General features: G+C 37.9%; 1 protein-coding gene across 13 annotated transcripts in view; it reads left to right on the top strand.

The window, feature by feature from the left end:
- The window catches only part of LOC127448865 (dedicator of cytokinesis protein 7), a 75,863-nt gene that overhangs the window by 26,631 nt on the left and 31,144 nt on the right, over positions 1 to 18,088 (top strand). For 3 of the 13 annotated variants that reach the window (XM_051711742.1, XM_051711743.1, XM_051711745.1), the window contains exons 15-32: positions 4,608 to 4,725; positions 4,904 to 4,974; positions 5,203 to 5,341; positions 5,439 to 5,540; positions 5,744 to 5,830; positions 5,930 to 6,161; positions 6,498 to 6,662; positions 6,852 to 7,021; positions 8,852 to 8,944; positions 10,114 to 10,203; positions 10,583 to 10,678; positions 10,801 to 10,941; positions 14,329 to 14,442; positions 14,538 to 14,705; positions 15,050 to 15,201; positions 16,455 to 16,624; positions 16,733 to 16,878; positions 17,230 to 17,412. In XM_051711742.1, coding sequence (XP_051567702.1) covers positions 4,608 to 4,725; positions 4,904 to 4,974; positions 5,203 to 5,341; positions 5,439 to 5,540; positions 5,744 to 5,830; positions 5,930 to 6,161; positions 6,498 to 6,662; positions 6,852 to 7,021; positions 8,852 to 8,944; positions 10,114 to 10,203; positions 10,583 to 10,678; positions 10,801 to 10,941; positions 14,329 to 14,442; positions 14,538 to 14,705; positions 15,050 to 15,201; positions 16,455 to 16,624; positions 16,733 to 16,878; positions 17,230 to 17,412 — 2,437 coding nt within the window. Of the gene's footprint in view, positions 1 to 4,607; positions 4,726 to 4,903; positions 4,975 to 5,202; positions 5,342 to 5,438; positions 5,541 to 5,743; positions 5,831 to 5,929; positions 6,162 to 6,497; positions 6,663 to 6,851; positions 7,022 to 8,851; positions 8,945 to 9,663; positions 9,714 to 10,113; positions 10,204 to 10,582; positions 10,679 to 10,800; positions 10,942 to 14,328; positions 14,443 to 14,537; positions 14,706 to 15,049; positions 15,202 to 16,454; positions 16,625 to 16,732; positions 16,879 to 17,229; positions 17,413 to 18,088 lie in introns of those variants that run through there. The other 10 variants (XM_051711744.1, XM_051711741.1, XM_051711746.1 and 7 more) reach the window with 5 other exon arrangements.

The raw sequence follows: 18,088 nt of genomic DNA on the forward strand, positions 1-18,088 counted from the left end.
TGCTTGGTTTCTATTTCTGTGGCATTGTGCTGGGTAGCCCAACCTACAGTGAAATTTAATTCCTAAAATCCTAATCCAAATAGCTGTATATTTAACATCACATATGCTCTGATTGGCTGTGAACGTGTTGCGTTGCCCAACATTTTTGCCTTTATTGTGGACAGACAAATTACTTGTTGCTGGAAACTTCCGTGCCTGTTTACTGTCTAGTATTTACTAATGCTTTGATATCGCAGATGTTTTTAGCCAATCCTGAGTTCACGTGTTTTTACTGTGTTCAGATGTACGGAAAGTTTATCAGTTCATGTTTATGCAGTGATGAAATCTTCAAACTTAGCAACTCTTAATGGGCATGTGTCAAAGCATAGCTACCGTAGGCAGAAAATGTATCTGTCAAATATTCTGTCACTTTAATTGTGGAAAAATCTAGGCCATTCAACAGATTTGAAGAAATGGTAAATTGTAAAAGAAAGGCTCAAATTAATTTTGCATAGCAACATTGTACAATCAAATATCTTTGGGCAGCATTTAAGTATTTTTAAAATCTTTGTAGAATTTTAAGAACATATTAATATTATTATAGTTTTTGTATAGTATACTACTTGCCACCAATATAACACGTAATTGCTAGCTGTTTTGTGACTGTTGAATGTTGCATTTTGAAACAAAAATATCTTAACACTAAAAAGACAATCATGACTGAAATGGCATCTTTCTTAGATTTTCTTGTTATACTTAATAAACCAGCTGTTTAAATACAATAAGTAAACAATTTAATGATTCCAGTGGCTGTTTGAAACTATCTGGGGAAGTCGTTCACTCAACTTAAAAAAATTAGGGTGAAAAACAACTTGATAGAATTTGCATTTGCTTGCCAGCTAACTTGTTTTATGTCTGCTATGCTTTTGCAGTTATTTATGTGTTGCATACATTAGCAGTCTCTGTCAGTGTGGCATTTCTGACCATATATTTTAATTTACACATCACATGCCCATACTAACCAGTCCTGTTAAGACAGGTGCGGACAGTTTGGCCTCAGTCCATGGTTGTGAACACAGTAAACACGGCCAGACTCCCTTTTTGTATCCAGAGGCCATTCAGGGTGTAGGAGGTTGGGGAGGTGGTCGATAGAAATATCCTCTCCAATGTCCCTTCTTTCACCCTGCAATACATAGAAAATTATTAACCTGCGTTTTAATCTGCTAAGTGTGCTGAACCAGATAGAACTAAATTTAAGAAAAAAAAAATGTTTGGGCTGGAATTGCGCCACAGATTTTGTTGAATTAATCTCTTGTTTGTATTCAAATGCAACATGTATGGAAATGTAAACTATTTAGTTGAACTGTTGGAATGCTGATAGAATCATTGTAATATAGACATTTTGAATTCTCTCATGAAGAGTGTTGATGCTTGAGTACTTCACTTCAAAGTAGTTCTTCACTTTGTTGCCCCCCCTTCTTCTTGAACAAAAGATCAAAGTTTAAAAGTACTAAAGTGATTTTAGCACCACATCATAGAAGATGTAGTATTGAGAGTGCATGAGAGATGCATGCTCCTTGGATAGTCTGTGTGACCTTTGTGGTCTATGAAGTATTTCTGTCCATTCCTGCAGCTACTTCAACTACATAGTGGAAACGGCTGTGCAACAAAAATCTGTGGGTTCATTTTAATCTTCAAAACATTGTCCCAGACTTTTTATTTTAAGACTTTTTAACATGTGAACAGAGATTTGTCCAATTTATGTAATTTAATTTATGCTTGCAAGTTGCACGCTTAAAGTACCAAAAACTACCATCATAATACCACATTGTTTTGGACATTGAACCATGGTTATCCTATGTTTATTTTGGACCATGTATCATGTTAATGCCACAGTATTCTTGGAATACCTTGGAGTTCCATGCAAGCAGAATGGTAAATTAATGTAAAAATCATTCAGTTATTCAGTGTAAAAATTCATTCACCAGGGTACCACGGCACACCACAGTACTTTTTTAAAGGGCAGTTAGAGTTCTATTGTATATTTTAGAGGTCGACTTTGGATTTTGCCGAAACAGATAACTCTTTTTCGTTCTTTGTTCAGAGGTAAAGAGATGTTTGAAACAGCTGAGCAATGACATACTGTTTACGAACATTTAGATACCAGCCACACCCCTGGGGGAGATGTTTAGAGGAACATTGGAATATGAAGATGCCCAAGACTACATGTAAAACATGAACTAATATGACATTAAAATGTGTTATCGATGACTTCATACCTCGTTCTGTGTGTAGAATTCACACGTTTAAGAAGCTGTTTTAACTGCTTGTGACAAGGAGGAGGGCGTGGCCGTACCGTGAGGGTGCATGGCTGGTGCTGAATCAGATGATCAGCGGGAGAGTGAGATAAAGGGGGGCCAGAAACACCAGTTCAAAAGAGAGAGAGAGACGCACACGGCTGCGCTGCATGTGTCTGTGTTCGTCTTATGTTTTATGTTGGTTTAAGTTGAGTTTTACATTAAAATTTGTTGACTGTTCAGCTGGTTCCCGCCTCCTCCTTGCCCGTCCTTTAACTGTTACAGTGGTACCGAAACCTAGGAGGGAGGAGAGATGCGCTGTTGAGGAGTCCTTGCCGCTGCCATCAGCCGGAGGAACCGCTGCCGTCCGCCGAGTAGGGGAGGAGTGGTTCCATCCGCCAGGGGTCGGAGGGCTCGCTGCTGTCCGCCGGGGGAGGAGCGAGCTGTCATCCGCCAGAAGGGGAGGAGTGGTTGAGGGCCAGGTGACATCGTGTCCGGGGACCAGCGAGCAAGTTTTCTCTCTCTCTCCTCTCTCTCTCTCTCTCTGTGGGTCTCCCGCTCGCCCTTTCCCTCTCCCCACACCTCCCCTCGTCTCTCCTCCAGGTTCCCAGGCGGCGGGACAGGACAGCCGGCAGCGTCTCCCCTCCAGAGATGGGGGGGGGGTGGTGGGGGGAGGTGGTAAGTCAGACCAGTGGTGCCCCGTCCTAAATCGGGCAGGGGAGGAGTGTGATGAGTAGGAGGGTGTGGCCGGCCCATGAGGGTGCACGGCTTGTGCTGAATCAGATGATCAGCGGGAGAGCGAGATAAAGGGGGACTGGAGACGCCAGTTCGAGAGAGAGAAAGACGCATGTGGCCGCGCTGCATGTGTGTCTGTGTTTGTCTTACATTTTATGTTGTTTTAAGTTGAGTTTTACATTAAACTTTATATTGACTGTTCAGCCGGTCCCCGCTGCCTCCTTGCCCGTCCTTTAACTGTTACACTACTCAATGATGGTAAAAAATAATATACCTGTATATGCACAAGATAATGTATAATTTGTCTTGTTTACATTATGAATTCATGGAGCTAATGAGCTAACACGATACACGTGGCCATAAATGTGCTGATTACACTCTGTTATTGTAATTTATGATGACACTGATACTACTGCAAAGATGGGTGTATAAAAGAGTGTTAATGGGTAGAATACAGACAAATGAATTAAGATACCTCAATATGGGCAGATGTTTGAATGGCTTTCGCTGCAGAAAACACATGAGTGAAGCAACATATAAAACATAAGAGTGAATGGGAACTTGAGAGTATTTGAGTAGATTTGTTATCTTTTGAAGACTAATAAAAAAAAGTAATTTGACATTGACTTGGAAAATGTGCCTCGCTAAAAACTGCAGGCCGGTGGGTTCATGTTGAGTGATCATGACTGACTGAACAACGCAAACAGAATTAGCTGTCATCCTCAAAGTAGGTGGAGCACCGGGCCAGACCTATGGATGACTTAAAAGGCAGTAAAAGGTGTTTAGCAGCCATAAAAGGTTTTCGTAAAAGTTCGCCCCAGCGAGCTGATACGAACCACCGAAAATAACTCAAAAATAATTCTTTTTGGACAGATTTTGTTCTAAATGATGTAACACCCATTGGTTCATCGATTTCGTAGGAAGTATGCAGGGGCTTTCAGGGGGTAAAAGAGGCTGATAACCGATTAATCGGCCGGTACTTTTTAAAATCGATTTATAGAACGTTAAAACATTTCTTAATCTTTCCTTACTATGACTGCACAGACACAGAGGCTACAAGATTCCAAAATTATATTACATTTTAATTCACCTGTTATTAATAAAATAGGAACTTCTTTCCACTTCCTACTCAGGAGGAGAGGATTGATTGCAAGGTGTGTGACAAAAGATTTAGGTAAATTGGTACCAATAAATGACCAATGGTAGCTGAGTTTTGTGAGGGTCAGGACTGTTTTTCTTTTTGTATTTCTGCCATGTGTGAGGGTTGAATCAGTGCTGTGGGCACTGAAATGGCAAAATATACTGTAGACAAATTCAGGAAGTTCTCTTTACTGAAGTTATAGTAAAATAATCCAAGGTTTGGTCTGTTGTCAAAAGGCTTTTTTTTTTTTTTTTTTTTAGTCTATAGATTAAAATTTGGTTTTCTGTCAGAATGTAAATCAGTCTTCCAGCCATACCTTTTGCGTTCTGCTCCATATTTAAATTTTTTATTTCCATTGCTCCAGTTTTGTTACATTTTAATAAAAAAAAGCAGCAAGTGTTTAATGTTTCATGTATATACATGATTTCCCTTTCTTTATCTACCTGTATCTGTAGGAACCTCCTGTATGTGAACCCACAGAGCCTGAACTTTGCCAATCGTCAAGGCTCTGCACGCAACATTACAGTGAAAGTACAGTTCATGAATGGAGAAGATCCCAGCAATGCTATGCCTGTAAGTTAGGATGCAATTATGCCCAACGATTTACTGATGCACAACAAAACAATAACAAACTCGCACAAAAAGTGACCAAAAGTTGCATAGGATAGGGCTCTCTTGAAGGGCTATCTGAATAGCCTTCCTGGCTACATGACATCAAATACCTACAGTTCTTCTCTCCTTGGTCTTGTAGGTTATCTACGGTAAATCCAGCTGTGCGGAATATTCCAAAGAGGCGTACACTGCTGTAGTCTATCATAATCGGTGAGTTCATGTCTAGACCTCATTGACATCATAAATCTGCGCTTACCTGAGAGTATTTACATTAAAGAAACATCAGCTCATGGAGTGACAGGGTTGCAGAAGCTCTAGTTGACTTTTGAACACAAGTTAGATAAGTTGAAGCTTTTTGTTTCTTTTGCACAGGAAATGGATTGTTGACCTTTTTACTTGTGGTGCTTGCAAGTAAATTCCTCAGTTTTGTTTCTTCAGTTCACCAGATTTCCATGATGAAGTTAAAATCAAGCTACCAGCCTCGCTGACCGACCACCATCACATCCTCTTCACTTTCTACCACGTCAGTTGTCAACAGAAACAGAACACTCCACTGGAGACGCCTGTTGGATACACGGTACATGCAGTTTTAGGACTCACCTCACGCTAATAGAGAATACATTTCAGTACTCATGATCACCCCTTTATGGACACTCTGTCTGTTTTTCTCTCAGTGGATTCCTATGCTGCAGAGTGGACGCTTGAGGACGGGTAATTTCTGCCTGCCAGTGTCTCTGGAGAAACCTCCTCAGTCCTACTCTGTTCTCTCTCCTGATGTAAGGCCATTTCTGTCATGTCCATTGGTAAAGATGAATTGGTTTGATAACATGATTGACCGGAGTTTTGGTTATGTATAGTATTTATATTCTGTATAGTGTTAACTGTATTGCTTGCACTTGCTTCAATGTTGCAATGAATAGTTTCTGGAAGAAATTATACAGAAAGCTGCCTCATTGTTGATGCATTCATGTTTGTCTAGGTTCCTCTTCCTGGCATGAAATGGGTGGATAACCACAGAGGGGTTTTCAATGTTGAAGTTGTGGCTGTATCCACCATCCACACACAGGTAATTGGTGGTTAACTTTTTTGTTTGTTTTGTTTTTAAAGATCACCCCCACCACCTCACCAACAAAGGCATATTTTTATTTTTTTTTCCTGTCCACAGGACCAATATTTAGATAAGTTCTTTGCTCTGGTGCATGCTCTGGATGAGCACATGTTCCCAGTCAGGATAGGAGACATGCGCATTATGGAGAATAATCTTGAGGCTGAGTTGAAGTCCAGTATTGCAGCTTTGAATTCCTCTCAGCTAGAGCCTGTGGTGCGCTTCCTCCACCTACTGCTGGACAAACTGGTGCTGCTGATGGTGCGGCCACCTGTTATAGCTGGCCAGATAGGTATAAGCCCTCCCACCTTCAAACTCATACAAATCTTTAGATGTGGAAAATTATCATGATCAGTCACAAGAAACAATCTGTGATCAGTATCAAGAAAAACAAATATATGTGAGGGTGAGTAAATGATGAAAAAGTACAAGATTTTTTAGTTTTGGTTGAACTGTCCCTTTAACAATAAACAAAAATAGTATATAATGTAATTGTTTACATTAAACATTTTAGTATATTATTAATTTGTCTTTTTTTATTTCATTCAGAATCGCATCAATCAATTGGTAGTCTGCGGAGCCTTGCTGTTTCTTAATTACGTTGTTTTTCATTTGATCTCTACTGTAGTGAATCTTGGCCAGGCCTCTTTTGAAGTGATGGCATCCATAGTGAACCGGCTACATAAGTACTTGGACACCAGTCAGGATATGCACGGTCGAAACAGCCTCCTCTCCTCATATATACACTATGTCTTCCGCCTGCCCAACATGGATCCTAACTCTCCATCTCCAGGTCGGGTTTAAGTTCTTTTTTTTTCTTGATTTTTTCCAGTAGTGAAAATATTATATTGATCTTTAATTTTGTGTCCTGAGTATTGTTAGTTGGAAAACTTTTGCCTTTTAGCCCTTTAAATTGTGTTAAAATTGTCAGAAATCTAATGCTGTGAATGTCTGTTCTATTTTGTCATGTTCTGCATAATAGGTCCGGGAGGATTGGGTGGCTCGGTGCATTATGCCACCATGGCCCGTTCTGCAGTTAGACCCGCAAGCCTCAATCTCAACCGCTCTCGTAGCCTTAGCAATAGTAACCCAGACATCTCTGGCACTCCAACCTCACCAGATGATGAAGTACGCTCCATCATCGGCAGTAAGGTAGGCAGACACTTATCAGTAGCAATCTATTGTATGTTGTCTATTAAATTACACAAGTAACAGTTGGTTATAGGTTATGTTTAACTATACTATTAGAGGCTGCTGTATTTTGCTGTAAATACTTGGAACACAGCGTCATACCTGTATTGTTTACATAAATATCCGAATGCATTTTATTAGTGCTGTTGTTGAGGCATGCGTCGATTGCCTCCACTGTATGTAAATCGTTGCGTTCATTATTAATTTTAGAAGAGGTCATTGACTTTCTTCCCTCAATTGCTGACTGAGCATGTCCCAATGTTACAGTTCAACCTATATCTCACCTTCAATGCAAACTTTAGCTGGGACATTTTATGTACACAACCCTTGTTACATCATCTTGCAAAAAAACCTAAATGAAATGCAGAAAAATTAATGCTTGTATGAGATTGGAGGCCAAACTCCATCGAACTTCTACATTTGTCAGCAGTTTGCTTTTAATGAGTGTGTGCAGTAAAAAGGATGACACTAAATGTATTTATTTTCTGTCCTCTGGTCAGGATAGTTAGTAATTGAATAATTAACTGATGATTAAATTGGTTTCTAATCTATAATTAAAAGTTATGTTAAAATATACACAATACAAGTCAAAAGTATGGACACCTGCACATTTAACTATTTTCCACATCTTAAAATATTAGTCAAGTAATTGAAACTATTTTGTTATTTTATAATTGAACAAATATATGCAAAATAAATTGAAAGCATTTAAGCACAAGCCTTTAGATCAAAAAGTGTTTAAGATCCTGAAAATGTAAATGAAGTGAACTTTTTGTTAAGCCTGTTTCACTACTTTAGTGCCTTGGTAAGTTCTGGATTGACTTTTGTTAAACCTCATCAGAATGAGCATATGAATTAAAAAAATTGTACTTGCAGATAGTCTTCTATGCTAGGAAACCATTAAAGGGATAGTTCACCCAAAAAACCACATATTGTTCCAAGTCCATACGACTTTATTACTTCCAGTGAACACAAAAGGAGAAATTAAATGGTTAAATCTAGCAACTCTTGTTAAATGGAGAAAGTTTATTTAAATGATTATTTAAATACATTTTTACCTTTAACAAAAGTTGCTGGATTTATCCACTTCATTTGTACTTTGCTCTATCCATGCACCTTGTTTGTGGGTAAAGCTGCACCAGACTCCTTACCTAAACGGACACACAAGAAGGTACAGTATTAGGCATAATGAAAGACTTTGTGTTCCAAAGAAGAATGTCATACAGGTTTGGAACAAATTGAACAAAAGATGTCAAAATTTTTATTTTAGGGTGAACTAGCCCTTTAATTTGACAAAACCCCCAAACATGGAGTTAACTAACCTTTCATGTGGTATAAGAAACAAATATGCAGTTGAATATTCTCATGGAAATTTCTGAAGAAACATACATGTTGCAATGAAAATCATGTTATATTGGAATTAACGCATGACAATGTTTTTCATATATTTAAAAGTTATAAATATGAGGTCTGTCTCCCCATCAAAGCAAATATGTAACTGTGTGCTGACGTTCTTTCACCAGTTTCAGTGAATGAAATCCACCTGATTTCCCAATCATGATTTCTGTGCAGTCAAACTAAGCTTTCTTTAGAGCTTCATCTGTCACCCAATAAATGTGAAGTTATTAGTGAATAACCTGTTGCTTTTCAAAAATGAGAAATTAATATAAACTAACTTGCTCCCTTTTTCCATTTGTTTCATTGACCTGTAACCTTTTGACCTTTCACTGTTCCCTTGCTTGCTTGCTTGCTCCTGTCCGTGACCCTTTTGATGCCACCCTTGGCTCGCAGGGCTTAGATCGCTCCAACTCTTGGGTGCATACCATGGGGTGCAAAAGCGCCCCCTGGGGGACCAGCCCTGGCTCAACAGCAGATGCTAAGCAGGTCATTCTGAATATCCCATCCCCCTTAATTTAATACAAAGCAAAATACCCCCTTTACTCAGTCTCTCCCAAAACCACTAAAACCACAATGTGCATTAGTTCCATTGCTCACATCTCTTCTCGAAGCGCCTGCTTCCTGAATTTGCATATTCTTAGTTAAAATACCAGTAGATTCTCAACCATTTCCTATTTTTGTTCAGTCCCGTCCACAATGCATCGAACCTCCTCATCTCCCCTATTCACCATTTTCACACAAGCATTGCATGGGTATAATTAACCAATTTCAACTTTTACTTACTTTCAGTTTCATTTTGGCATGTCATACTGTTTGCTGCATGTCCGTGTATGAGTGGTTTGTTTGTCTTGTGGAACTGAGCATTTGTTTTTTTCAGTAACACTTTACAAAGGTTCCATTTGTTAACATTAGTTAACAACATTATTTAACGTGAACTAACAATAAACAATCATTTTACAGCATTTATTATTCATGGTTAATGTTAATTTCAGCATATACTAATACATTTCAAATCAAAAGATGTATTACTAGTAGTTAACATTAGTTAATGTAATATGAACTAACAATAAACAATTGTATTTTTATTAACTATAATTAATAAATGCTCTAAAAATATATATATATTGTTCAGTGATTATTCATTTTACCTAATGCGTTAATGGAACTTTATTGTAAAGTGTCACAATTATTTTTTTTTTTAACAGCTGGTACCTGGTTACGGCTACTATTTTTCTCTTCTCATTACTCAGCGCCTGTAAGAATCAAATTCATTTAAACATACATGCTTAAGTGCTATTATTAGTTTTTTTAAATTTTTTTATTATTATTATTTTAAGCAGCAGCTCACCAAAACATAATATTCTTTGAATCACCTCAGTCTCATTATTAAGTAGACTGTGTACAGCTACTATCTCTGTGCAGAATAATAGTGAGAAAAGTAGTCAAAGATTTAGAAATAATATAAACAAATGCATCAGAATCAGAAAAAAGTTTGTCTGACAGTTAAAAGTTTGAATTCACAAGTTTGTGCTGTATTATCTTTTATGTGTGTGTTTGTGAGAATATATGTGTGTGGATTTGAGTAGTGAATGCAACACATACTCCTGTCCTCCACACTAATCTATTGTCACCCTTTCATTCATTCCCACCCTTAGGCCATGGAGCGCAGTGGCAAACGCATGTCATCGCACACTGAGAGCGCCAGTTTCTTACAAACATTAACAGGACGCTTGCCGACCAAAAAGGTAGAGACTTGGAAGGCAGGAGTCAATCCCCTCCTCGCCTCACCTGTGCCCGTCTGCCTTTGAATGACTGTTTGTAGTTTTTTATTGTTGTAGTAGTCATGTTCTTGTGGATGCTGGCTACATGTACTTCTCTATGCTGTGAATGCCTCCTAAAGTAGTATGGAGCACCCTGTTGGTCTTGCCCCAGTAACGGGGACTTGTGCTGTTTATCTGTGTTCGATCTGTAGAATAATGAATCCTCCCCACTCTTCAGCAACACAGTGGACCTTATGTCAAAGAACCATTTCATATCCCATAGTAGAGCTAAGACAAAATGAACCATAGGAAATGTACCGATTGAACGATGAATGGTTCTCTGATGGTTCCTTCCTGTTCTCAGCTCTTTCATGAGGAGCTTGCCCTGCAGTGGGTTGTTAGCAGTGGCAGCGTGAGGGAGGGAGCTCTACAACAGGCCTGGTTCTTCTTTGAACTCATGGTAAGAACTACCACACCCATATGTCTTTATTAGAAGAGCTGCTTCTTTTATGATCAAAAGCGTAGTGTTTGCTTTTGAGGTTTGTTAGAAGAGCAAGATGTTCCATCAGTTTCTTCTTTCAGGTTAAAAGCATCATCCATCACTTATACTTTACTGAACGATTGGAGTCTCCCAGGAAAAACCGCTTCCCCGAGCGCTTCATGGATGACATCACCGCTCTGGTTAGCACCATTGCAGGTGACATTGTCTCACGTTTCCAGAAGGTGAGGAAAATCACGAATGCACAAATGAGTGCATTGACCTGTTTGATATGATCTGCTGTTTTTATTTATTTGCGTCCCTATTTATTGTCTGGAAGAGCCTAAACCCTTATGGATCTCTCTTCACATTTCCTGGCTTGGAATGGGGAATTAAACTATAGCAGTATACACTTATATAGGAGTGAATGGAAGACTACAGCAAATGTTATTACCAACAGCCATAGAGAAACCCACTATTTTGTGATTCCACAACTTAAATAGGAAAAAAATAACAAAAAAACAAAGAGAGAGATATATAGAGCACAACAGTGCCCACCCACTTTTTCAGTTGTCTGGGTTCCGGATGTATTTTTCCCAATCAATTTTTGCATAGGGATTTAAAAAAAATCATCCATAAAAGAGTTGTAAGCCATAAACCAAACCAACCAGCTCCACGGTGAATCAGAACATGGCAAACTTTGTTTTGAGGCAAAAAAGTATTTGAAAATCTGACAAAAAGACAAGACTGTGCACTTACCGTCTTTCACAAGGGCACAAATTACAATCCCATGAAGCATTGCGAATTATATAATTGAATAAAAAATCATGGAAATATATGAAACTATTGTATTGATTTTAAAGGGTTAGTTCACCCAAAAATGAAAATTCTCTCATCATCTACTCACCCTCATGTCATCCAAGATGTGTATGACTTTCTTCTGCAGAACACAAACTGATATTTTCAGAAGAATATTTCAGCTCTGTAGGCCCATACAGTGCAAGTGAATGGTGACCAGACATTTGAAGCTTAAAAAGGCAGATAAAGGCAAGATTAAAGTTATCCATAAGACTCCAGTGGGTTAATCAGTGTCATCTAAAGCGATCCAGTCGGTTTTGCGTGAGAACAGACCAAAATGTAACTCCTTTTTCACTATAAATCTTGACAGCAGTTTCCTTGGCGATCATGATTTGTGTAATTGAGCTTGAAATCATGATCGTACCTAGAGACTACAATGGCAAGATGTACAGTGAAAAAGGAGTTTTATTTTGGTCTGTTCTCACCCAAAACCGACTGGATCACTTCAGAAGACATTGATTAAACCACTGTCTTATGGATTACATTAATGTTGCCTTTATCTGCTTTTTGGAGCTTCAAACGTCTGATCACCATTCACTTGCATTAAATGGACAAACAGCGCTGAGATATTCTTCTAAAAATATCCGTTTGTGTTCTTCAGAAGAAAGAAAGTCATACACATCTGGGATAGCATGAGGGTGAGTAAATGATAAGAGATTTTTCAGTTATGGGTGAACTGTCCCTTTAAGTTGTTGATTATAAGCGTAGAAACAATTTACTTTTCGATTACTGCAAAATATTCCCATATGTACAAATATATAAGTAGTTTAAGGGTGAAGGGAGACCGACTCGATCATGCCATTTACAGTGTTTCATGGGAGTGGGAGGTCGCTCCGAGGCACGTTTCGCGGTCTTTGTCGGCCGTGGTTCTCTGATGGGTGAACCGTTCTCTGCTGTTCCATGGATAATGTAGTTGTTTACCAGGAATTCTGCTATCAAACATTATTTTTAAACAATGAAGTTGAAATAACGCAGACTGATGGCTTCAACAGAAGCATATAACATTGATCAACAACCTCGAAGCACATGGTAGGTCTGTCTTTAAAGGTTTATAAGATATTGTTGGAAATCAATTTCTCTATGGAAAAAATGTATGGGATTTTTACTTCCAGAACCAGACTGTTACGCTGTGTTATGGCCGTCAGAAGAGAGAAAAATGCCAAATTTACTGTCACTCTCTCAGCAGCTATATTTGAAACACCATCAAAGCATTGATTTTCTTTTATATATATATATAAAAAAGAAATACACACACACACACTGGTGGCCAAAAGTTTGGAATAATGTACAGATTTTGCTCTTATGGAAAGAAATTGGTACTTTTATTCACCAAAGTGGCATTCAACTGATCACAACATATAGTCATTGGACAATGGACATTAATAATGTGAAAAATGTATATTGCAATTTGAAAAAAAAATTCAGAACTACTTCAAAGAGTTCTCATCAAAAAATCCTCCACGTGCAGCAAGGACAGCTTTGCAGATCCTTGGCATTCTAGCTGTCAGTTTGTCCAGATACTCAGGTGACATTTCACCCCACGCTTCCTGAAGCACTTGCCATAGATGTGGCTGTCTGGGTTTAAGATCCATAACACTCTTTTCCAATTATCTGTTGTCCAATGTCTGTGTTTCTTTGCCCACTCTAACCTTTACTTTTTGTTTTTCTGTTTCAAAAGTGGCTTTTTCTTTGCAATTCTTCCCATAAGGCCTGCACCCCTGAGTCTTCTCTTTACTGTTGTACATGAAACTGGTGTTGAGCGGGTAGAATTCAATGAAGCTGTCAGCTGAGGACATGTGAGGTGTCTATTTCTCAAACTAGAGACTCTGATGTACTTATCCTCTTGTTTATTTGTACATCTGGCCTTCCACATCTCTTTCTGTCCTTGTTAGAACCAGTTGTCCATTGTCTTTGAAGACTGTAGTGTACACCTTTGTATGAAATCTTCAGTATCTTCAGTTTTTTTGCAGTTTCAAGCATTGTGTAGTCTTCATTCCTCAAAATAATGATTGACTGACGAGTTTCTAGAGAAAGCTGTTTTTTGTTTTTTTGTTTTTTTGGGGTGCCATTTTTGACCTAATATTGACCTTAAGACATGCCAGATCTGCTATATACTGTAGCAACTCAAAAACAAACACAAAGACAATGTTAAGCTTCATTTAATTAACCAAATAGCTTTCAACTGTGTTTGATATAATGGCAAGTGATTTTCTAGTACCAAATTAGCAATTTAGCATGATTACTCAAGGATAAGATGTTGGAGTGATGGCTGCTGGAAATGGGGCCTGTCTAGATTTGATCAAAAAATGACTTTTTTCAAATAGTGATGGTGTTGTTTTTACATCAGTAATGTCCTGACTATACTTTGTGATCAGTTAAATGCCACTTTGGTGAATTAAAGTACCAATTTCCTTCCAAAACAGCAAAATCTGTACATTATTCCAAATTTTGGCCACCAGTGCATATGTGTATTAATAAATAAATATATGTATATATATAGTAATTAATAAATATAGTTATATATTTAATAAATAAATATATGTATTTATTAAAGCGAGGGTAATATAACAAAGAATTATGTTATATGTTTACACTAAATAATAAAAAACAAATTATAAAATAAAAAATATGTTTACTTGATTTAACAGCAGAAACACGTCATCACAGTCTGTAAAAATTCTATTCCATTGATGAAAATAGTTGGAAAAGCATATGTGTGCTGTAAATGGTGTTGTATTAGCTGTTGCATATTTGTCTGGTCAATTTCCTTTCAGGATCTTGAATTGGTGGAAAGGCTCAACACAAGCTTAGCCTTTTTTCTCAATGACCTCCTGTCAGTCATGGATAGAGGCTTTGTCTTCACTCTTATCAAAACTTATTGGAAACAGGTACCATCAAGTCAGCTTTAAACAAATAAATGACAAATCACCCCAAAAACATGGTCGGATGCGCACGTTTCATTTTCTATTCCTCCTATGTACAGGTGTCTACCAAGCTCTATGCACTACAGAACCCCACTCTAGAGTCTCTGAGGCTGGACTTTCTGAGGATCATCTGCAGCCATGAACACTATGTCACTCTAAACCTGCCCTTTAGTCTACTTACACCCCCAGCCTCCCCATCTCCTTCTGTCTCCTCTGCCACATCTCAGGTATGAACTCAAACTGAGACACGTAAGCTGTGATTATCTCAAATTTCATAATTTAATCACTTTCATGTCATTCCAAACCCAAATGACTGACTTTCTTATGCAGAATACACAAGGAGATGTTTTAATGAATATTGTAAACTGTGGATAGTTCCATGCTGTAAAGCTTTAAAACGTCTCCTTTTGTGTTCTACGTGAGAAAGAAAGTCATACAGGTTTAGAATAACATGTGGGTGAGTAAATCATGACAGAATTTTCATTTTTGGCTAAATCATTCTTTGAAGTAAATGTACTCAGCCTTCCTTCCTTACATTTGTTTGGCTTTGTTTTTCAATGTCTCCCTCCAGAGTTCTAGTTTCTCTACCCATGTGCAGGACCAAAAGATAGCCAACATGTTTGAGCTGTCTGTGCCCTTCAGAGAGCAGCATTACCTCGCTGGTCTCGTTCTGACAGAGCTGGCTGTCATTCTGGACCCTGAGGCTGATGGGTCAGTACCCTGGTGTGTGTCATGGCTACTCTCAATTTTCTTTTCTTCATCTTGCTAGTAGCTAGTAGATTTACTACCACTTTTTAAAAATTGTATCTTAATATATTTACTTCTATAAACTTTTTTGTGTGGTTGGACTTAAATATGTCAATTTACACAATTGGCAAACCTGGTAATATCAGGTAATTTTACATTTGTGATTCCCCCCCCAAAAAAAACAAAACAAAAACAAATAGTTTGTGTCGCTTGTGTAGAATAAAACTTGTTCACAAACCATGGTGATCTGCAAGTGAATTATTCAGTCAGTCAGTAAATATGTCAAAATAGTTTACAAATCGGTCATTCATTAGCGAATTGGTCTGAATCAAAATGATTTTTAAAAATCTGTATCCAGTAATCACAAATGATGGAAAATGTCATGGAATTACATTGGTCAAAAAGGAAGGTTTTGGGTTGGGTTTCTGGTTAACCAAGTTATTGAATTTTTATGACATTTCACATTTGACTTGATGTTTTGTCTTGCAACTCATCTGAGAGATAGTTCACCCCAAACTGAAAAATCTTTAATCATTTACTCACCCTCATGCCATCTCATGTGTATGACTTTCTTTCTTCTGCTGAACACAAACAAAGATTTTTAGAAGAATATCTCATCTCTGTTGGTCCATTCAATGCAAGTGAATGGTGGCCAGAACTTTGAAGCTCCAAAAAGGACATGAAGGCAGCATAAAAGTAATCCACACGACTCCAATGTTATAAACAATGTCTTCTGAAGCGATATGATAAATGTGGGTGAGAAACAGATCAATATTTTAGTTAATTCTCCTCCCTGCCCAGTGGATGGTGATATGCATGAAGAATGTGAATAGCCAAAAACAAAAGAAGAATGTGCAAGGGAAAGTGGAGATCTGGAGTAAAAAAAATTACTTAAATATTGATCTGTTTCTCACCCACACCTATCATCTCACTTCTGAAGACATGGATTTAACCACTGGAGTCTTATGGATTACTTTTATGCTGCCTTTATATGTTTTTAAGCTTCAATGTTTTGGACCCTGTTAACTTGCGTTGTATGCACCTACAGAGCTGTGATATTCTTCTAAAAATCTTCGTTTGTGTTCAGCAGAATAAAGAAATTAATACACATCTGGGATGCCTTGAAGGTGAGTATATGATGACTGAATTTTCATTTTTGGGTGAACTATCCCTTTAATGCACTTAGACTGCATTTCACTCATAATGCATTAAATGTGTAATTGCTATAGGATGTTTGGTCTCCATAAGAAGGTCATCAGCGTGGTCCATAATCTGCTCTCCAGTCATGACTCTGATCCGCGCTATGCTGACCCTGAGGTCAAAGCCAGGGTTGCCCTGCTCTACCTGCCACTCATAGGCATTGTCATGGAAACCCTTCCCCAACTCCATGATTTCACTGGTATGTTTAAAACCTTTCGGGGGAATATGATAATCTGTATGCAGAGCAGAGTAAAAACCAAATTTCAGTTTTTCAGTTTTGTTTTTGACCCATCTATTACAAACACAGAATCGCATAATCAGTGGGGTCGACCTGGTAGTGAGGAGCAGGAAGCTGAGGGCAACAGTATGATCAGCCAGACTGTTGCTATGGCGATAGCAGGGACCTCTGTTCCACAGATGTCACGGCCTAGTAGTTTTATGCTCAATCCACAGGTAATGTGAAGTCTTTTCATCAAATTTATATCTCTTCAACATTCAAGGCTTATACCCATTTTTTGCTTCTTTTTTATCTTTTTACTTCATAGGTTCACTTTGTTGTGTTCATAACTTGTGATTACTTGTCATTGCAACCAAGTTTTAGACCAAAGCTTATAATTTAACAATGAAATATGGAACCTGGCAGTGTTTTTAAAAAAAAAAAAAAAAGGAATATCTAACGTTGATTTGATTTCACACACTTAAAATATGCTAAATATGTTTCTATCCCCTCAAGCTAGCTATCTGTTTCTTATCTTTTTTGTACTTAATTTTTCCATTAATCCATTCACTTATTTTGTTCTCCAGGCCACTCGTCAGCATGGTTCGTTCTCGGCTGAGTCCAGTCGCAGTCTGCTTATCTGTCTGCTGTGGGTGCTGAAGAATGCGGATGAGATGGTGCTTCAGAAGTGGTTCACAGACCTGTCTGTCTCCCAGCTCAACCGTCTGCTGGACCTGCTCTACCTCTGTGTCTCCTGCTTTGAATACAAGGTATGAATAGGCGTCATCTGTGAAAGCCTTTACCTTAGGGTTTATTTACATGGGTTTTCAAGCAATTTTTTAATCTCTACCAATACACAGTGGACCCAAAGTATTTGGACGCTTTTGGACACGCTTGAAAATGTCTGAATGGAATTGCATTAGATCAGGGGCTCCCAAACTTTTTTATTAGCCGAACCCTTTTGATCTAACTGAATTACTTGAAGTATCCCCTGATATTTTAAGTATTGATAACCTTTTGAAATTATAAATAATTTTACATCTTTGCACTTTATTTTTCCTGTTATTGTTGTATTTTAATGAACCTTTATTTCATCTATTGTTCTTTTCTTATAATATTTACACATTTCATTTCATTTTATTCACCAGTAGAAATTCTACCTCTATTAGAGATTGCACTACAGTCACAGACCATTTGACTTTTTTTTTTTTTTTTTGGTACATTTTAAATTTTTTATTAGTCATTTTTGATTTCTTTCCCTGATTTTTTTTATTTTATTTTATTTTATTTTTTTTAAATGCATGCCTTTCCATTTGTGTATTTTATATCTGATGATATAGCTGAAATTGACCTTTTCAATCATTTAAAATGCCATAATTGAAGTAACAAAGCCAGGGCTGTAGCAACCATTATAACCTGGGGTGGGGGTCATGTCCCCCTTACTTC

Source organism: Myxocyprinus asiaticus, chromosome 12 (genome assembly GCF_019703515.2).
Source record: "Myxocyprinus asiaticus isolate MX2 ecotype Aquarium Trade chromosome 12, UBuf_Myxa_2, whole genome shotgun sequence".
Lineage (NCBI taxonomy): Eukaryota > Metazoa > Chordata > Actinopteri > Cypriniformes > Catostomidae > Myxocyprinus > Myxocyprinus asiaticus.